This window comes from Lemur catta, chromosome 8 (assembly GCF_020740605.2).
Source record: "Lemur catta isolate mLemCat1 chromosome 8, mLemCat1.pri, whole genome shotgun sequence".
In the NCBI taxonomy this organism is placed as follows: Eukaryota; Metazoa; Chordata; class Mammalia; order Primates; family Lemuridae; genus Lemur; species Lemur catta.
Window position 1 is genome coordinate 51,855,317 of NC_059135.1, and position 22,837 is coordinate 51,878,153.

The 22,837-nt window shown below is 37.9% G+C and overlaps 1 protein-coding gene across 3 annotated transcripts in view; it reads left to right on the forward strand.

The window, feature by feature from the left end:
* The window catches only part of CHN1 (chimerin 1), a 187,490-nt gene that overhangs the window by 143,751 nt on the left and 20,902 nt on the right, over positions 1–22,837 (forward strand). For all 3 annotated transcript variants that reach the window (XM_045558932.1, XM_045558933.1, XM_045558934.1), the window contains one exon: positions 17,651–17,735. In XM_045558932.1, the coding sequence (XP_045414888.1) occupies positions 17,651–17,735 (85 nt within the window). The remainder of the gene's footprint in view (positions 1–17,650; positions 17,736–22,837) is intronic.

Below are 22,837 nucleotides of genomic sequence, written 5' to 3' on the forward strand. Positions count from 1 at the left end.
ATTCTGTTCTCTGAATACTTTGTGTTCACACAATAATCTAACCTTCAAGGATTGGTTTTTCCCAAATTTGGGACTTGTTTTTACTTGAAAAGCCTTGCCTATAGTCTCTTCTCTCATATATTCATTCTTCCCTTCCAGATTTACCTGAGGAGTGGGTCTTAGTTCTATTTCGCTTATTTTGTAAGTTAATGAGGGAAATACATATGTAATATTTCATATCTCTATTTTTGAAACCTTGTTTGACAAATCATGCTGTCATACTTCATCTTTTTTGTGACTATGTCAACATTCTCTAGAAGGCCAGAGTGTTATTAGGAGTGAGGCTTACCATGGCTTTCATAAGATGGTCAAAGCAGGTGCCTAAAGAACACATGCATTCCAAAACACCTGACCTCAGTTATTGTCTATATTGTCAAGTTTCCTACATCTCAGTAAATTTATTACCATCACTAGTCTGCATTCATCATTTGTTACATAAGAGTACACGACAGAAATATCATCACCTTCATCAAAGAGCCCAAAGGGCAGAGAGAAGAAAAAGACATGCATGTACACCAAAGGAAATAGAATGTAGGTTAAAAAATAAATGGGAACATATGCAAAATCAGGTTTTTCTTTTTTAAATATTTTACCACAGAAGAACTGCTGGTAGCTGGAAAACAACCATTATAAATTATTTTTCTGATAAGCACTATACCAATATATTTTTTTCAGGTTTCAAATTCTTCTTAAATTATCTTAAGACTCTTCTGGTTGCAAAATAGGAAAGCTATAAAGGGAAAGAAAGGCCAATAGCCCAGCAGTGCTGTGCTTCTAAAGAACATTGTCAACTGCTTATTTTCTATATTTTTAAAGTTCTTTGGGGAGCAAAACTAGGACTGGTGTGTTTTGTAAGGTACTATGCAGACATAAACATAATTCTTGAGGCCAGGAGTTTGACACCAGCCTGGGTAACATAGTGTGACCCCATCTCTACAAAAAAAATTAGCCAGATGTGGCATCGCGTGCCTATAGTCACAGGTACCCTGGCGGCTGAGGTGGGGAGGATCGCTTGAGCCCATGGGTTCAAAGCTGCAGTGAGCTATGATCACGCCACTGCACGCCAGCCTGGGCAACAGAATGAAACCCCACCTCAAAAAAATAAAAAGAAGTTATCTATTTTTAGGTCATGGGAGTCAGAGGCTTCTTGTCACATTAGGTGATATCGTCCAGTCTCTTGTATTAGAAGTGACATTTTGGCTATCCATGTGAATGCATTTGCCCAAAACAGGCCTAAAATGTCATATTCATACTCTTTTTCTTTTTTAGAGCTACCTTTCTTTGGAATTCCACCTTTTACAGATGGCACAGCCCTGATCTCTACTTACGGTTCTATTTGGCACACATACCCTGATTCGAATGAAGACAAGTGGCATGCTAGTTTGCTTTGATGGTTGCTGTTACAGCTCATTAGTCCACAATTGTATTACTTCAGTGTTTTTATTTTTTTAAACTCCATTTGGAAACTATGAACGTATTTACCATTTGGTGGAACAGTTGGGAGGCTTTTCATTGCAAGTGTCAGAAAGCCCAACTCATACTGGTTGAGGCAAAAAGGGGATTTATTGTGTCACATAGTAGCAAAAGTCCAGCATTAATTGAAGATACTGTTCGACCCAGGGGCTTAAAATGCCACCAGAACCCTGTCTCCCAACTTTGTCTTCATTTTTAGGCTTTCTCTGATGACAAGATGGCTGTCTGAGGCTCCAGCTCTCTATCTCCCTAGATTCTAGTCAGCTGCAAAGAGAGACTAGACAAAGGTTCCAGGCCTGGCAGTCATCCACCAGTGATATGCCCATCTCTGCACCAGTACCCCTAGTCAGGAGAATAGAATGTGCTGACTGGCTTAGATCCAGGTCATGTACTCTCCCCTGGAGCTGAGGATTGGGTCAGCTCCATACAATTCACATGGATTGAGGGCTGTTATCCAAAGATAAGAAATTTATTCTGTGTGGCTAAAAAATAGGGAATGCCTTCTACAACATGAAATGACAAATGAAATAACCAGTTGCAAGATCTCAGTATGCCATCTACTGAATATAATACAACAGTGTTAATCAAACACCTTGCTGAATGAGATGTGCTTATAGGACATGGATGACAGAAGAATTTTGAAACAGTTCAATTTCTATAAAGGATGTTGAGAATTACCAATTAGGTGAATGTCATTTTACATGTGTAGAAACTGAAGCCTAGAGAGGTCCTTGGTTCAAGCTCACATGAAGGATCAAATCAGTAGAACCAAGAATATAAACTGAATTCTACTTTCAGCCATGATAGAAGAACTAGATTTACTTCCCCATCTAAAACAACTAGCAAACTAGAAAAAGTATATAAAACAGTCAGACATTGATCAATAGGTAGTACAGGACTGTGATAACTGAAAGAAGGAACACAAACAAAATGATTCTTAAACAAGTTAAGATGGCTCTAGCTTACTGCCTGGAGTAACACAGTGTGTTACATCTTAAACAAGTTAAGATGGCTCTAGCTTACTGCCTGCCTCTAGTTTACTGCCTGCCTCCACAGCACATGGAGGGGGAATCCCAGGAGAGTCTAGTTGTCTACCTAAGTTGAAGACAAAGAGATTAGAGTTCGGAGAGGCAAAACAGCTCAAATGTGTGAGACAGAGTTCCTGAGAGGACAGAGCTGCACCCAGAAAGCACTCTGGAGATCTGCAGAGGGGTCTTCCTGAGTCTTTTGTAGAGGATTTATCTGCACATGCATGAGAGGAAACTATGGGGAGATCTCCAGAAAGCAATGGGCTGAATGGTGGCTGAAACTCACTGAGGGCTGAGAATCATCTGGCCCACCACTAGAAGTGGAAAGACTCATAACACATGGAGCTTTGGCTAAGAGTCCTCAAGAGGGTATCATCTTAGTAGTGTGACCAAAATTAACAGTAGACTAAACGCTGCAGTGAGGAAAGAAATGGAAGCTATTTAAAAGAATACAAATTGAGTCCAGACACAGTGGCTCATGCCTATAAATCCCATAACTTTGGGAGTCCGAGGCAGGAGGATTGCTTGAGCCCAAGAGTTTGAGGTTACAGTTTGCTGTGGTGACTCCACTGCACTCTAGCTGGGGCACAGAGCAAGACCCTGCCCTAAATAAATAAATAAATAAATACAAATTGAACCTCTAGAGATGAAAAATATATCTGAAATGAAAAATACACTGCATTATATTAACAGCATATCAGATACCACAGAAGAAAAGATTAGTAAACCAGAAGATACAGCAATAGAAAATATTCAAAATGAAGGACAAAGGAAAAAAAAGATGAACTCAGCATCAGTGACCAATGGAACAATATCCAGCAGCCTAACAAAAGTGTGATTCAAGTCACAGAAGGAACAGTACAGGGAGATCAGACAGAACAGTTATTTCCAGCTGTAATGACCAAAGGTTTTATAAATTTGATGAAAACTCACAAATCTTAAAATTTCAGTGAACACTAAACAGAAAAAAAAATATGGTGGAAACAACATCAAGGCACACCATAATCAAACTGCTAAAAACTAGTGTTAAAGAGAAAATTATAAAAGCAGCTAGAGAGAGAAAGTCAGTTTAGGGATAAGATCAGTTTTCATCCTAAAGTGGTACAGATGGTTCCCAACTTACAATGGTTTGGCTTACAGTTTTTTGACTTTGTGAGGGTATGAAAGTGATATGTATTCAGTGCACTCCTCAATTTAGGATTGGGTTACATCCAGATAAACCCATTGTAAATTCAAAGTTTCATAAGTAGAAAACGTTTTTTCAACCACGATATTTTTGGCTTACACTGGGTTTACTGGGATGTAACCCTGTCATAAGTTGGGGAGCGCTGCACCTGTACTTTGCTTGAGCCTGAGAGGTGAGGTTGTTTATCCCTCACATAATGTATGGAAGATGTCTCTAGGATCTATTAATAGAAATTAAACGTAGGTTCTGTTTCTCTTAAATTTTATTTTCACATTTCAGCTTCATAATGTGTTTATAGTTTTATGGTTTTCTAGGATCTTAAGTGTGCACACTTACACCAGGAATACAATGTACATTGTTTTAAAAAAGAGAAAGAAATGTTTATGCTACTATTTTCTTTAATAATATCTTTAAATATTATTTCAATGTAGGACAAATAGGTCAACTTAGAAGAAACAAATTATTTTCCTTTTTTACTGTTACTTCTATATATCTTACAAAGTTTTTTTTAAAAAGCAGCTGATAGGAATTACACATTACATAAATATGAATGAAAAATCACAGCAAAATTCTCCTCAGAAACTATACAAAACAGTGGAATGACACAAAGTCCTCAACAAAAAGAAATACATCAACCTAGAACTCCATAGCCAGCAAATACATCTTTTAGAATGAAGACAAAATAAAGATTTGGTTTAAAACGACCAAAAGCTGAGGGAATTCATCACCAGGAGACCTATACTACAAGAATATTAAAGTTTTTCAGTAGAAGGTAAATGATATCAGGTGAAAATTTAGACCTACACAAAAGAATAAGGAACGCCAGTAATAGTAAACGTGTGAGTAAAAGATATGTTTTCCTCATTTTAGTGTATTTAAAAGATAATTGACTGTTTAAAGCAAAAATAATGATGTATTATGAAGTCCATACAAGCAAATTTTATGACAACTATAAAGTGCAGGGCAGGGGGACTAGAAGTATATATACTACTGTAGGATTCTTATGCTATAAGTGAAGTGGTAATATTATTTGAAGGTAGATGACTTAAAGATGTATTTGTAGACCTTAGAGCAAACTCTAAAAAATAAAATAGTTATAGTTAATAAGCTAATAGTAGAGACAAAATGGAATCATAAAACATAGGCACTTAATCCAGATTATGCAAGAAAAGAGAAAAAAAGAATAAAGGGCAAATGGAATAATGGGAGATTTAAGTCTAACCAAATTGACAGCTGCATTAAATGAAAATGGCCCAAACATTTCATTAAAAGGCAGAGATTGTCATATTGGATAAAAAAGCAAGATCCAATGATATGCTATCCTCAAGAAACCCACCTTAAATATAAAGGGGAGAGAGAGAGAAAAAGATAGACCATGTGGACAATAATTCAAATAAAATTGGAGTAGTTGGTTGTATTTATATTAAACATAGTAGTTTTCAAAACAAGGAATACTTATTGGGAAGAAAGGATAAAATTCATCAAGAGGACATAACAATTTAAAATTTATATGCACCTAATAACAGGTTCAAAATCTATAAAGCAACAACTGAACTGAAACTGAAATAGACAAATTTACAGTTATAGTTGGAAGTTTCAACACTTCTTTCTCAGTGGTAGAATAAAGAGAAAGGGTAAAGACTTGAACAATAGCATCAACCAGTTTGACCTAATTGATTTTTATAGAGTACACCACTCAACAATAGCAGAATACACGTACTTTTCAAGTGAACATGGATGATTCCCCAAAATAGACAATATTTGGGGCCATAAAACAAATTCAGCCATGCACTACATAACTACATTTCAGTCAACAACAGATCACATTTATGATGGTGGTCCCATAGTATTATAATACTATATTTTTTGTGTGCCTTTTCTATGTTTAGGTAAACAAATACCACTGTGTTACAATTGCATACAGTATTCAGTACAGTAACATAGTGTTCAGGTTTGCAACCCAGGAGCAATAGGCCATATCACATAGCCTAGGTGTGTAGTAGCCTGAACCATCTAAATTTGTATAAGCACACTCTAATGTTCACCTAAGGACGCATTGTCCCTGTGAAATGGTGTGTGACTCTATCAATAAATATGAAAGGACTGAAATCATACAGAGCATATCCTCTTACCACAACAGAATTAAATTTGAAATCAGTAACATATCTGGAAAATTTCTCACATAGTTAGAAATTAAACAACATACTGCTAAATAACTCATGAATTAAGAAATCACAAGATACATTAGAAAATATTTTGAACTGATTGAAAGGAAAAATATATCAAAATTCATGAAATGTGGCTAAAGTAGTGCTTATAGGGAAATTTATACCATTACATGCTTATATTTAAGAAGGGGGGCAGGGACGGTCTTAAATTAATGAGCTAAGCTTCCACGTTAAGAAACTAGCAAAAGAAGATCCAATTAGACCAAGTACTAGAAGGAAGGAAATATTAAAAATAAGAGCACCAATCAGTGAAATAGGAGAGAAATAGAGAAAATCAGGATCTCTTTTACTGGGGCTTTAAAAGAGGTTTTAACCAAATAGTTTAATAACTTCCTGTGCATTTTAGTCAGACCTTTTTCCTGGCATACTATAGGAATATTTCCACTTACATTATAATGTATGTTAATAGTACTCCTTTAAATGACACTTTTACAACCAAGCCAAAGAGAAGTTGAAACCTGGTTGTATGCAAATGTTATATCAGTGCAGAGGTGACTTCAAGGAATTGTGCATCACAAGATCATGTGGATTGGTCTGAGGTTTTTTTGTCTCTCAGTGTCAGTTTATCTATATAGAATGTGAGTATAGAGATTTTCTGTCACTCAGCTATGGATTATAAGTCATTTTTATTGCATAGCCAATTTAGTTCATTTATTTTCTAGGTATATTATTATACCTACATAATATAACTTTCAGGGATTGATATTTTGAAGTATTGATTCACTGGTTTGGTTTTTTTGTTTTTTTTCTACTACTGATATTTGAATGAAAACTCATTCTTCTAAGTAATGAAGCTAACTTTAAAAGTACAAGTGCTTTAGGTTACGGCATTTGACATTTTTTAAACCTTGAACATGATTGAATTTAGAGGGAAAGCTATCAGCAGAAAAGAAAATTAAAAGAAAGTTGCTTCTGTTAAGTTTAACCTAAAGTTGCCTCCTTACATATTTTAAGTTCCGCCTAAAGGTTTCTCTGTACATAGTGAACTGTCACCTAACTGGATGTGTAAACATGCTATAACCTAACTCTTGTGCCCATCACCAAGTTTTGGCCAATCAGAGGTGGCCAACTGTTCAGACTGTGTTCAAGTAAGGCAAACACTGAGCTGTAACCAATCCAGCTGTTTCTGTACCTCACTTCCGTTTTCTGCATGTCATTTTCCTTTTTCTGTCCATAAATCATCTTCAACCACATGGCAGCACTGGAATCTCTCTGAACCTATTCTGGTTCCAGGGCTGCCCAATTCATGAATCACTTTTTGTCAATTAAACTCTGTTACATTTGTGTAAGGTTTTTCATTTATCACTTCTGAAATTTAAAAAAAAGAAGCCTAGGCTGGGTGCGGTGGCTCACGCCTGTAATCCTAGCCCTCTGGGAGGCCAAGGCGGGTGGATCGCTCGAGGTCAGGAGTTCGAGACCAGCTTGAGCAAGATCCCATCTCTACTAAAAACAGAAATAAAAATTATCTGAACAACTAAAAATATATATAGAAAAAAAAATTAGCCGGGCATGGTGGCGCATGCCTGTAGTCCCAGCTACTGGGGAGGCTGAGGCAATAGGATCGCTTAAGCCCAGGAGTTTGAGGTTGCTGTGAGCTAGGCTGATGCCACGGCACTCACTCTAGCCCGGGCAACAAAGTGAGACTCTGTCTCAAAAAAAAAAAAAAAGATACCTTACCCATATTTTGAAATGAAAAATATTTTTGAATTAGTGATATTTGTTATATTATTTATTATTCAATCTATACCTTATAGCATGATCAACAAGTAAATAAATAAAAGGATTGCTTTGAGACTTTGATATTTCCACTTCCTGCTTCCTGGGTTTCAGATTGATGGTTCTGTGTTAAGAGCCCACTCCTGCAGCTTAAAACAGAACATTGACACCAAAAATTGTATTTGTGTTCTAGCATTAATATGGTAGTATATGATTCTAAGCAAGTTCTGCATTAACTCAGATGTGATTTTAGAGATACTTACCCCTCACAGGCATGGTAGTGATTGGGCAGTAAGGGGTAGCAATAATGAAGAAAGACATAAAGAAATTTAAACTCTATTAATAAGGCCCTATAGTAAATTTTAGTGAATGTATTTTTATGAGTGGAACTGATAATAATTCATTATATTTTCCGCACATGTTTGAAGTATTATTTTGTACACCAGTTAGTAAAAACCATCTTCATAATGTTCGTCATATGTGAACAGAGCTAAATTACTATATTGCCCTTTTCTGGGAGCTGCTGCATGACTTCCAGGATTCACTGTCTCATAGGCCTGAGCCTTTCAGGATGCATGGCTTTCCCGTGGGCACAGGGGTAGGGTCGGTCTCACCCAAGCTACTGGAAGGAGAATGAGAGAAAGGTGAGTTCCCTATGGAAAAATAGTTGGTAGGAAAAAAGGAGGAATGGATATGGTGAGCCAATCAACTAACTATACCAGGTGCAGGGAACCTTTTCATGTTGGAAGGCTGCATTAATTTGGCTGTAATCAAATAAGGCTGCATTCAAGAAACTTCAATTAGATATACTTAAAAATGTACATTATTTTGTAAAAATCTAACAACTACGTACTTAACTAATTTCAAAAAATGAGAACTATTGGTTGATTTTAAAGTTAACTTAGCCTTGTTGTGTCTGCTTTTTGTTAGAAAGCATTTGAATATTTGGTTGCAGCATGGAGGTCCACAGTTTCAGATGATCCTCTAGATGGGTTTCGGTCATTTCTGACCTTAATGGCCTCTTGATTTGGGTTAGGTAGGAGAATGTAGATTCGCAGCAATAAGTAGTTGAAAAGCACTTCTTGAAAGAAGGTTTCTATAGGAGTGCAACATTTCATTCCTGTTTGATATGTCAAATCAAAATGACTTGAATATTTCTTTGCAAGGTAAAACTAAGTCTATATATAATATGTGGCCAAAAATTCAAGCATTTTGAAAAAAGCTATCTTTTTTCAAAACACTTCTTCAAAAGCAAGAAAGCAGTTTTGGGGCATGTTGCCGAAGGCATTGGCATTCTGCATTTTTCCATATTTCAATTGGATCTTTTCTTAGCATCAAACAATGATTTTAAAAGGTCATCTACCGAGAGCTCAATCAATTTCATCTGTAGTTCTTTAGGTGCCTTGGTGACATCAACTAGGTGAGGCTGAAATGCTAATTTGTGTGATGTCATGATTCTCAAAGTGAACTTTTCATTGTATTCTCCAATTAACAGCTGCATATTCTTCAGATGATTCATATATATCGTCCTGCTCATTAATGACCTTTGCTAACTGGGGAAAATGTTCATCCACAATTCTCCAAATGATTCGCATGTATCATTCTGCTTATAAATGACCTTTGCTAACTGGGGAAAATGAAGAAGTGTTTTTGAAAAAAGATAACTTTTTTTGAAATGCATGAATTTGGCCACGTGTCATATATAGATTTAGTTTTACCTTGCAAAGAAATATTTGAGTCATTTTGATTTGACATGATATCACATAGAACTGCATTCCTATAGAAATCTTCTTTCACTAACTCATGTTGCTGATTCTGTTCCTCATAAAATTTAACTATCTGTTCTTGCAGAGATAAAATTTTAGCCAACACCTGTCCTGGGATAGCCAATGCACCTCAGAATGATATGGCAAATCCACACTGAATACCTTATCTTTCAACTTTAGCATGTAACGAAATTGTCGATACCATGTTGCATTTGCTCAAATATAGTTAACAATACTTATAACTAGTGGCAAAGTTTCACCTTAGTAACTTTAGCACAGAGATTTTGCTGACGCAAGATACCATGTAAAGAAATGAGAGCATCTGGATCTGTTAATACTTTTTTTTTTAATCTGTGCAATAAGCTCTTCATATTTTCCTGTCACGGAAGGTGCACCATCTGTACGTACACTCACTAAATTTACCAAATTCAGTCCAACTTCACAACATTTATCTTGAAAGTTGTTGAAGATAATTTATTCCCCGTGTTCTGTTTGAAAGAGTGCCCAGAGCAAGTAATTTTTTGTAGCAAAGAGAATCTTCTTATGACCCAAATAAAGTATAAAATCTACATTGAATCAGTAGTATCAAGTGATTCATCCAAAAAAATTAGTATATATTTTCCTTTTGAAGTATTGCATGAAGTTGTTCTGATAAGTTGAAGGCTAATTTATGCTGCTAATCAGTTACGGTTCTCCTTGAAAGAGGCAGTTATTTGTACTTTGAACCATTATCAGGGTCTAAGCATCCTACAACTTCCATAATGGCTTCCCTTTTTTCCTGAGTATATACCCTACTTTATAAGTTGCTTCCAGTGGCATTATTTCCAGGTCTTATTGCTGCTTGAAAGAATTATCTTTGCTTTTGCTTTCCATCTTTTAATTTCTGCAATGTAATCTTTTATATCTCACCTTCTAATTTAAAATATTTGTGGTCCTTATGAGTGTTAAAATGCTGATGAGCATTGAATTTCTTTAATGTTGATATTGCAGTATCACAAAGTAAGCAAATCATCACATCTTTAGCAGAAACAGAATAATATTGCAATTCACAATCCTCATGAAAAAATGTTTTCTTCCTTCACTGTTCTCTTGGTCTTTTTTGACATGATGGACTGTTAAGCAGACAGAATTAAAAAATACTATCAAGCTGTGCAACTATTCACAAATTCCACTTCAAACAGAAACACAGTGCAGCACTGTCAAAAGCTGATAACAGACTGACATACTTGACCCCCATAAACGCTCACCAACCAGCCTCATGCAGTAGTGGTGCCAGTCAGGTGGGGGAAGTTAGAACTAAATCATGAGCATAGCAGCTGTCAACTTAGCCCTTATGGCTCACTAACGTTATAGTTGTGCCAGTCAATCCAGGAGGATTATTTCATTGAAACTTACTTTATTCTTTGGTGTTTTAAATACATTCATTTTAAGACTAAAAATATAAAAGATGAAAATGTATTAATAAAAATAAAAGGATTTGTTTTATAAAATTTGGATTCAGTCAAAAGGCTGCACTTAAGGACCTAGAAGGCCATAGGTTCCCCACCCCAGCCCTGGTAATTGTCCTACTAGTAAAGTAAAACTAGTATGGTAATAGTCTGACCATATCATATCAGATTTTTCCTGCAGTTATTGTTCATATTTGCAAGGACATCATTTATTTGTGGTGTGGCCAGTGTATGTCTAGTATGCTTTTCTGGTATTTCCCTCGATTTTGAAGTTTTCTCACTCTTGAAATGAGGTCACCAATTTTCTGTCATGAGTCTTTCTGTTCAAAGTGATGCTTCCGACTGTGCTAACTACTTGTGCGGTTAAGTGTGTGCCTCCCAGAGGCCCTGCGGATTCTCCCCACACGGCCATCTGTGCGGCAGCTAGTTGCAGAGGCCGTCAGCACCTGGGCCCCTCCCCACCTGCACGGTGCCTCCCTCACTCTCCGTGTGCTCTGGCCAGTGGGCGCGCCCCTCTCCTCTTCCCGCACTTAGCAGCCCCAGTGCGCTTCAGCAAGTGCCTGGTGTGTTTCTTCCGCCTTTCCTGCCATGGTCACCACATTGCACATCTATTCCATTAGGACAAGAAGACTAGGAATGGCCAGCATGCTGTCAGCGCTGGTGGCTTAACTGTACCCACAACTCGCTATTGGTGATAGCGTCTTCCTCAAGAGTTATAAAGTAGGTGGTAGTTTTGACTAGATTTAACTAAACGGCAGCAAGGCAAGTGGGTATTGCATTGATACTATAGTCTTGTTTTAAGTACCCCTCCCCACCTTTTTTGCTGGGAACCCATGCACAATTTTATGTATTCCCTGGTAATGATCATAGCCAGTGCTATGTGTTCTTTTCATGGCTTAATAGTATAAATCAAAATACTTTACCTGAAGTGCTAAAATTGAGGCTACAAATCTAAATTTCGTGTCATAAAGATCAAAAAGTTTAAGACCATCTTGGTGAGACAAACATCGGTCACTCCAAAGAGCACATTCTAGTTACCCTAAAGATAAAAATGCAAAATAAAAAAAAAAAGGGAGAAAAAGCCTTTCCTGCCCAGCTGCCTGCCTGCTTGCCTTTCATTTTGATTTTGATCATCTGTTCTCTCCCCTCATCGCCCAGTACCTGCTGGAGAACTGACTCATCAGAGCTTCCCAAATGAAAAGCTGCAGCCGAAATATCATTTCCACCTTCCCAAGCAAAATTTCATTTCTCCTCATGTTCTTATCACCTCCGACATGGTTCACATTTGCAGCAGGCTTTGCAGGCATGCTCCTTGGCTGTCTGCATGCATGCTTATTTCTAAAGGTAGCATTTTGGCTTGGAAGGGATAATGAAGATAATGGTGAATTTTTATCTTCCCATAGCATGGATTTCTTTTCCACTGTTTCTATTACTGGCATTCAAGCTGGAGATGTGAATGCTGTAAGCATGATGAGAAGCAAACATGTTTGTTTCCTTATGTTAGCCAGGCTTCTAGTCCATCCAGTAGCAGGCCCGACTGAGAATGGCTTCAGTTTTCACCTAGGTTCCGTGTCCAGGAGACACAGGGTGCTTGGCCTGTGCCACATGGGCCCTTCATTAGCCCACTATCCCCCACCCTGTCTGTCCCTTTTCAGCCTGGTTCTGACCATTGCCTTCATTGATAAGACTATTTGGGGTCCATTAATTGATCCAGTCCTTCATCTTTGTTTTAACAGAGTGATTAACATGAAAGGAGTTGCTCGCAGGGTAAAAGCAATCCCAAATGCCATGGTAATAAAGTTGTCTTTTTTCCAGTTACAAAAGAGAAGAGGACTTTAAGACTAGTTGGTTATGCCCTTTGTTCATTAAGTAATTCATGCCATGTGTTCTGTCACTTTCATTTGTCAAGATGGACCAAGAGTTTTGGAGGTGACCTAGAAAAAAAAAAAATCTGTGGCCCACTTAATAAGGTTGCTCTTCGTGGGACCATTCCTGACTTCACAAATAATGTTACATGCTAAAGCTGATTGCTCTTTAGAATTCTGTCTTACCAAAACACTATCACCAAAGGAATCAATTGCAGATCTCTAAGGGGATGTCTACTACATACAGGTATTCCAGGCAAAAGTTGCTCTCTGTTGTGATCTAGGGCTGCAGTCCCCAACCCCTGGCCCACGGACTGGTACTAGCCCATGACCTGTTAGGAACCGGGACGCACAGCAGGAGGTGAGCAGCAGGCAAGCGAGTGAAGCTTCATCTGTATTTACAGCCACTTCCCATCGTTCGCATCACAGCATAAACTCCACCTCCTGTCAGATCAGTGGCAGCATTAGATCCTCACAGGAGCGGGAACCCTACTGTAAACTGTGGGTGCGAGGGATCTAGGTTGTGGCTCCTTATGAGAATCTAATGCCTGATGATCTGAGGTGGAGCTGAAGCAGTGATGCTAGCACTGGGGAACGGCTGCAAATACAGATTATCATTAGTGGAGAAGTCTGACTACACAATAAAGATAGCACACTTGAATCATCGCAAAACCATCCTCCCCACCCCCACCCCCACCCCATCCATGGAAAAATTGTCTTCCATGAAACCGGTCCCTGGTGCCAAACAGGTTGGGGTCTGCTGATCTAGGGCTTCATCCCCAAGCCCCTGTACTCCTTGTGAACCACTCCAGGCCTCCTTTCCTCTATATCCCACCTAGTTTTTTCTTAGCATCCTCCTAAGCAGAAAGATGCATCAAGTTACAACTTTTGACCTTTTAATTATATTTTAGATGTCCATTACATTCTGATTTAATCATTTTTAAAACAGGTAATTAAAATACAACCATATCTAGGAAACAAAATTGTCTGCAGATGTCAGAGCCTGTGAAATTTTGTCTGCAGGAAGCAGCACCTATTTCCATCTTGCTAGATGAAGCAGTACAACCAAAGAGCTATTCTCAGTTGCATAATTTATACAATTGGGTTTTTTAAGATATCTTTTTCTGTGTTGGTAAAGTATATGATGTAAACATCACTGATAATGTAAAACTGTATATAAAATGAGACTTTTAGGTAAAGCTCAAATATAGTACAGTCACCCATTTAAAAAGAAAATATTTGTCGCCTGTTGATTAGTGTGCTTGACACTGGCTGGTATAGTACAGTTTTAGTGTCATCTAGGAAAGAAATGTGCCTTCAAGTCCAGCAGCCCTTCTCTGAGTTCCTGGCCAGCTCCATTCCTACTCCCCACTTTCCCTGCGGCTCATGTGCTTCGAAACTGAGCTCCCTTAGCTTCCGATCCCAGCCCCCAGCACTCCTGCGTAGCCATCCTTTCCCTCTTACCCTCTTCTCTCCCAGCTCAGGGAGGGGAAGAGCGACTTTCCTCTTATTCACAGCCAACCATTCTGCCCTGGCTTCCCATCTCCATCTGGCCCCTCGGGAGCCGCCACCAGGGACTCCTCTTGCCCATGAGTCAGCCCTTCCTTTCCCTTCCACTGTTTCCCACCCCACCCTCACTTCCAAATCAAGTTCTCTGCTTTTGTACCTCTGTGAATGCTGTTCTCTCCCGGTCACCTGGCCCCAAACCCTGACCGTTAGACCAGGTTCTTTGCCTTTGATTCAGTTGGTTACCAAGCCCTGTTGATGCTACGTCCTAAATAACTCCAGCTTGTCCCTTTCTCTCCTCACCACTGCCCGAGTTCAGATCCATGTCTTCTGTCACTTGGGCGACTCAATCCTACCTAGTCTGTCTTCCTCCAGCCTTGCCCCCTTGACTGTGTCACTCTCCTTAACAGTCTGCAGTGGCCCTGCATTGCTCTCTGGGCAGAGTATAAATTTGTAGGCATGGAAACAGGCCCTGTCTGCCTCTCTTGTCTCCTGCCAGGCCAGCTCTTCCCACCCCCACCCCAGCTGAGCTACCTTGCAATTCTCTAAACACCAGGTGGTTTCTCTCAGGCCTTGTGCCTTTGATTTTCTTGGAACAGCTTTTCCTAATGCTCTGCTCCCCCATACACGCCCACTCTGCCCAGCAAACCGCATCCTCTCACCAGGCTGCCTCATGGGCTGCTTCTTAAGCCCAGCTTTACAAACACTTTGATTAGAGCATTTCCACACTGTTGAGTAGGACAAACCCACCATGAATTCCTGGAATCCATGTCCTTTTTATCTTTGTGTACATCACCATTTAATAAATGCTTATGAATAAAATGATTAACAAATAAAATCAGCATTTGTTTTTGATGACATCTAGAGGAATAAAAAAGACCAAAAGGCTACAATAATCAACTTTTTACAAATACAGTTCAATGTTATCGAGTCAGAAGTCACAAAACAAAGGAAACTTAAGAAATATGGGTTTTAGATATAAAGATTCAAAAGGGAATCCAGTTAAGCCCTGTTATACAAATAGAAGTTTAGTCATGGAGAGCTATATAAGCTACCTTCTAAATGATTTAAAAAAACAAACAAACAACAACAACAACAAAAAAAAACGAAAAAACCAGCCCCAAGTGGCTCAGGATGTTTTTATAAAAAAAGCTGTCCAAGAATGAAATATATAAATAACAATTTCCTAAAGATTGCTTTCGGAGATACATGTGTGATCCTTTAATTGGAGAACATCGGGCTTGCTTGGACAGTTATAACCCTCTCTTCGGCATATGTAATATGAAGAAATGCCCCAGGCTTGTTGAAACACCACATTCACTACTGCTTTCAGGAAGGTGAGGGGTGGACTGGTTCTGTTATAACATCTCAGTACTCAGTGCTGTTTGCCAAAAACCTTTTTGTTTAACAACAAACAAAACACCGTCTACTCTGTTTTTGTTCTCCCAGTGAAATTTTCAGACACTTTATCATAAGATAACTGGCAGGTACAAAATTTCTGGACCTCCTTCTTACTTCCATTCCATTTTTATTCACTTTACCAAGTAACTGATACTGATTATATCCTGAAATCTGGAAACCTATAAGCCAGTTTGTGTCCCAGAGCCTTTCTCTAAAAGTAACTGCACAATTCTATTGCTATTTCATGGTTATAGAACTCTCTTTATGAATCAGTGCTATCTGTTACACTCATTCCCATCAGAGGAAAGCAAGATCGCATACCTCACCCAGTTTTATTCACTCTGAGAAACACAGGAACATCACAGAATATCTGAATGTTGATCTTGGGCTCTGCTTCAGCAACTTCAGGAAATGCTTTCGATTTATAGGCTTTGAACATCTTTAATAACCCACAAGCAACTATGTCTGCATTCCTGACCCTTTTCCATAAAAGACATAATAGGGATTATGGCCTGCTTTTCAAAATCAACATAAAATTTTGTGCTCAAGCTCACTTGGCAACAACCAAGAGTCACAAGCACATACCTACTTTGAGTGAACCCTGGGTTATTCATTGCAGCTTTATATGGGTATTTTGGCCAATGTAGTGTTTTGAATTCTGATATGCTATATTTCATTGGTTTTAATATGTACATTTTATTTTGTATTTTAATGTCTCTGAAATTAGGACTTACCTCAATAGCTTCTTGTAATTTAATTGGCATAGTTTTTCTAAATGGAACATATATAATGGTATGTCTTACACTTGTGCATAAGTTTGAAGAAATGAGTTTTATATGTATATCCTAAAAATCATTTACTCAATGTCTAGTCAATGCATTAATATAGCAGTTCTCAAAATGACAGTCTTAGCTGTGAATATCATTATTTGCAACTGCTGTTTTGAACCATATTTATGTTGGAATAAAATTATCACAATTTGTGATTTTTGCTCTTGTTTTATGGTTTCCATAGGAGGAAATCATATATATCAGAAATTATTTCAAGTAAATCTAATTTGATACAGATCAATGACTTCCTAGTACCTTCTTTTTAACTCACTTCTTAAGTGCCTCTTCAGCCAGTATTTGCTCAGAATTCTTAAATTATTACTGATAATAATAAAGATTTTTTTCTTTTATTTTTTAACATTTGGGGTTTGGATTCATTGCTTCTCTGTTCTATCAATATTTTTTTATCTGAGTTAAGCTAGAATGCCTTCTCTTTCCTATCTGTAAAAGTCTACAGGTATCTTTGCATTTGAATCCTTTCTTCTTTGGAGATTCCTTTCTTTCTCAGGGAAAAAGGAAGCAAATGTAAAACCTTTATGAGCTGGAATGATTAGTGAATAATTACTATATGTAAACACAGTTTCTGATTAAGCATAGCTTCTGCAGGTTCTAAAATGTATTCATTCTCTTTGCTAACATAATAAGTATCAAATGTTTTGCACAGAAATTAGTCCTTTTGATCCAATTGTAACTAGTCAATAAGTGTCACCTTTAACCTCTGTGACCCGACCTGTGGTCACAGAAGGTGGATTATCTCAAAAAATCCTTACAGGACACAACACATACTCTCTGTTGCTTCTTATCCTTTTTCATGTCATTGCACTGTAGAAATGTCATAGTACATAGGAATGCCAGGATTTGTGTAACACATAAATAAGGCTGCTTATACCTGGGGATACCCTTTGGAAAACTCCACTGAAGAAATTATTTTCAAAAGTAAAGTGCAGAATATTGGTTTGATTTATCACCATTACTAAGACAAAGAAGAAATCAAGCTCTGGAAAAATGTTGACAGTTTGTCAGTTCCACTCAACCAAGTTTCTTCTAAAGGCAGCCATATTGCCTCTTCAGTACTAACTGTGGCTTACATGTGAGTCCCTTGACGTGGAACAATCTCCTCATCCATTTGTTTCCCTCCCCTTACTTTGCCTCTGTTTTTTCCAGGTCCATACATTCAGAGGGCCACACTGGTGTGAGTACTGTGCCAACTTCATGTGGGGTCTCATTGCTCAGGGAGTGAAGTGTGCAGGTGAGTGCCCTCCCCTCCTCTCTCGAGTGAGTCAGTTATGAAGTTTTAAGGAACAAGGTATGAGGAGGTTTGCTGTGGTGCACATGCAGTAGGCTGGATTCTCAGGCAGCTGCTTTAGAAATTGACATTTTATCTGTCCTTAACCTCCTTGCACTTGAGGCACAGCAGACTAGGGATCTGGCATTAGCCCAGTGAAAAGAGAGAAGTCAGCTTGTTCAAAAAATCTGATAAAAGGAGATAAAAGTAAGGCAGTTATATTTAATACTTGCCTTTGATGTTTCAGTAACTATATTTATAAAAATGATTTTTTTTAAAAAAGCAATGTACAGGGACCTATGATTGTTGCCTTGGAAACTGAATTTTAAAGATAACTTGTTAAGCTGGATTGTCCTTACTAAATTTTTGTGAAATCATATTGAAGCTTTAAAAATCTGTGAATTTATCTTCAAAGATTGTTACCAAATTCTGAAAAACCACTTAGTCACTAATATTTTGTGTGAAATTTTGAAATTTTGAATATACCAAATCCTTAAAACTTTAAGATTTATGCATAAAGAAATAACAGGGATTTATTGAGATACTTTGTGAAATGAATAAGTCATATCATAAGAAATTCATTTGTATAGAACAACTATGCTGAATATTGACCATTCAAACTATTATAAATTGGGGCATAGGCTTAAAAATAATTATTTAAATTCTAATTGTATAGTGTTTGGTCATGAAAGATTCTTTCTGCTATTTAATTTGTATTATAAAACTAAAAAATGTCTTCTTACATGTCTTTTAGCATGCAGCTTTACACTAAAAAAGTATACTAAGGGAAAGTATTTCAAAATGGTAACTATAGTAACTGTCAGATTTATCACTATAAACATTCTCATTTCTTTTGTGGCATGATTTTTAAATGGAGTGTTTTTGTTGTCCATTATGTGCAGAAATTTCTGGGGTCTGGTTATTCTTATTTCTAAATTGCATTTTCTTTGAATAGCAGAATACAATATGCATTGCATGGGAATGTTCCAAGTCACTTTTCTTTCAATTATTATTCTCTTACCATCACTAGCTGTACTAAGGTTCCAGGCATATATCACCATTCAAGGACCTTCCTGCCACAGGAAGTGGGATAAAAATTCCACAGCTCTGGACCTTGAACCGTGCAGAGGTGTTGGTCAAGGAGAGCCTCAGCTCAGAGCCCGGGCTCAGAGTAAATGAGGAAAACTTTACTGTTACGGCTGGTGGTTATCCAGAGTCAGGGTGAGGAACCATCACTAAGAAGGCGGTGGTTGTACCTTTGAACTAGAGGGGAACAGAGTGGGATGCAAAGTGTTGATAAAGTAGAGGCATTAAAACAGTCTACACTGTGGTTTTTCAAAGGCAAATGGAATACTCTTTCCAAAGCACAAATTGCCTGCTCAGGAAATGATGGTCTCAATAAGATTGGTTTGCCTTGATGAGACAGTCTTGACCAACTGACACTGCAACAGTTTCTTAAACATTTTATGACTGTCACTAAAAAGTTTTTCTTTTATGAGAGTAATGATATATATCATTTACACTTTGAAATGGTAAATAAAGGCCATCTTCCATAAGAATTCTGAGTCAGTTGTTAAACAGAGAATAGGTACAACACCTTTGAATAATCTTTGGCAATATGCTACAATCCGAATTATGTTTGAAAGAAGTGTTTTGGAACATTTATTGTAGTCATATGAGACAAAGGAGAAAGGAAATTATTCACTCCCATCTCCATGGCCACCCACATTAATGGCCTTCACCTCTTGTGGTAAGTAAAGGTCAGCAATTGAAAGAAAAGCCTGAAGGAGATTTTTCATTTTATGTTATATTGTGTCCTTAAAAGCATTATGCTCTGTGTGACTTGAACCATATTAATGTATACTATAAGCGTAAGTCAACCCATTTTTAAAATGTGGGTTGGGATTCAAATTAGTTCTGTTTTCTATGACAACTAATTACATTTGGATTGACAATGGGATTCTTAGGTCTAAAGTGACTCTGAAGTTCATCTGGCCTTTGAGCATCTAACTTTATCTAAATTTGAATGCGAAGAATTTAAAGAGAGCACACACTAGTGGTGGGCTGAATAATGGCTCCTCAAAGATGTCCACTTTTTAATCCCTGGACCCTGCAAATTTATTACCTTTCATGGCACAAGGAACTTCACAGATGTGGTTAAATCACAGATATTGAGAGGGGTCTCTTTGTCTGTTTTGTGTTGCTATAACAAGATACCACAGACCTGGGTAACTAATAAAGAACATAAATTTACATTTTATAATTCTAGAGGCTATAAAGTCCAGGATCAGAGCGCTGACAGGTTCATTGTCTGGTGAGGGTTCAGTCTACTTCCAAGATGGCACCTTGAAAGCCATGTCCTCTGGAGAGGAGGCACGCTGTGTCCTCGTGCAGCAGAAGGGCAAAAAAGGGACCAACTCCCTCTGTCAAGCCGCTTTATAAGAGCACCCAGTCACATTCATGAGGGAGGAGCCCTCATAGCTTAATCATCTCTTAGAGGCCCCATGTCGTCACACGATCACATTGGCAACACCTGAATCTTGGAGAGAACACTTTCAAACCACAGCAGGGAGATTACCCTGGAGAGTCAGGGTGGGATCAGTGGAGTCACAATCACAGGGGTCCTTACAGAAGGGAGGCAGGAAGTTGAGCCAGAGAAAGATGATGTAAGGACAGAAGCGGACGGAGGTCAGAGGGAAGAGGAGATGCTGTGAAGATGGAGGAGGGGCCGTGAGCCAAGGAAGGCAGGTGGCCTCTAGAAAGGCCTCTGGAAAAGGCAAAGAAACAGATTTTCCCCTGCAGCCTCCAGAAGGAGCACAGACCTGCTAATACCTTGGTTATAACCCAGTGAAACCGATTTTGGACTTAGGACCTCCAGAACTGTATGATAATAAATGCATGTTGTTTTAAGCCACGAGTTTGTGGTAATTTGTGACAGCAGCAGTTGTAAACTAATACACTAGCCACTAAACATTGAAGACATTATTTCCAAAGAAAAATGGCAACGTACTGTCTGTCAGAAAAGAGATGTATTTATCTGCTTTTGGTCCCTAGGACAGCTCGCTTTGTTCAGGCTTCTTTTTTCAAAAATCCACCAAAGCAGAAGAGAGCTTGTCAAGAATTTTTAAGTGTTTGCCAGAAGCAGCAATTTTGTATCCCTCCCCCACTGTTTTGTTTCTTACATCATGTAAAAGTACCAGGGGACGTGGTGGTGTTACAGCCACCAGGCCGGCAGAGTTGCTGTAGGGGTCAGGCTAAATCCAGCGAAGGCCAGGCAAGCTACCCCTTCAGGATAGAAGGCACGAGGCTCGCTGCTAAGCACACCACAGCTAACAAGACCAACAGAGGGAGTGGCAGGCACAACCACTAGAATGCTAGTTATCACCTTACAGGAGCCATTCAAAGCCAGGCAGTCCAAGGTGACATCACAGGCGTAAGGTTAGTCTCATCCACTGAGGTCCCCTGATTCTAGGCTCCTCTGAAGCGAGGAAAGTGATGTTGCAAGAGAATAGCTAACTGCAGCCTGGGAGTGGTGCTGCTCTTGCTAAAATATTGATGACCCAGATAGGTGGCTTCTAAAAGTAACATTCAAAGGACAGTCATTGTTTGGTTACAATAGTATCTTCAAAGAGTTTTTTCTTTCCTTATGAAATGTAAGCTTGTAGGTTAATCTTTATGTAATCATTGAGGTTGTCCAAATCCTTCCTTAAAAAAGAGCATTATTCCACCAGCATTCCTGAATTGTTTTCATTTTAGCCTTACCAGAATATTCTAAGAAATTAAGGATAATTGTTTTAAGTCAGACATATCAACTTAGTCTTGGTTGCTTATTAAAGTGACTTCGTATATTCAGCGTATCATTATCATTGCTGCCTCCAAAAGGAAATGGCAGCAGTTTTTCCTACTAATAAAATAGAGGCATTTATTACGTAAAGTATATAAGCACTCAACTTTTAGGTTGAAGAAAAGAAGTGGGAGTGATGTCTTTTGTTTTCATTGTTGTATTGATTGATTGTACCTAGAAAGTTATGTTTGTCCTTGTAAGCCAGTGAGAAATTGGCAAGATTTGCTCTAAAGTTTCGTGGAACCCCTTTTACTTGAAAGCAATACTGGCATCAGTATTCTAAAGTACAAGGTATTCTTCTTATTTTTGCTTATGAAAAAAATTCCCTCTGATACATATTAGAATACAAACTACTCCCCATTTTCCCTGGGGTGGGGGAGACTAAGAGATAGGTTTAAAAACAAAACTTTTATTTGCAATTATTTAAAATATGAACACTCATAGAGAAGAATGAATAATTATCTTTGTTTTCAAAACACATTAGTATAATTAGGTTATCCCTTTAATCCTATCAATAGAATATAATTACTATCTATTCATTTCAAAAAACAGGTTTATATGCTCTCTAGATATAAAGTATACATGTGTTATAGCAAAATCAAGTCTCAGAAAATATGAGAGTAGCCTAAAGTTGGTAGTGTAATAGAAATATCTTATTAAGAAAGTATAGAATAAAATGTGATTTGAATTTTTTATTCCTCCTTTCATATGTTTATTCTGTGCTGATTAGCTTGAGAAATTGGAAAGGGGAAATGTGATTTAATAGTAACACAAAAATAACTACCAAACCAAGAGATGCAACAAATGAAATCTTTTATGGACTTTTTTATTATTATTATTTGGAGCATAGAGCTTCCCTGGGAGAAATGGAACTATATAGGAGTTATATGACTTTAATAAATAAGTATGAAAACCAAATAAAGTCTTAATGGCAAACTGAAATATTGATATACTGCTAGTCCCTGAAGCATCAATTTTCATAGCAAGCTCAGGGCTGGTGTATTGCACTGTGAACTAAGGGTATAAAAAGATACTTTATTTTAATGACTTTGCCCTATCCTTTGGTCTTCTGGAGGACTTCATATCCAATCCTGACAAAAATTTGGCCTTTGAGATTTATTGCTAAAATTAAGCATAATATATTTTCCCATAAGTTTTATCTTACTCAAATAGAAGAGAGACTGTCAGTTTAGAAAACATTTCCCTCTTCCTTAAATACCTA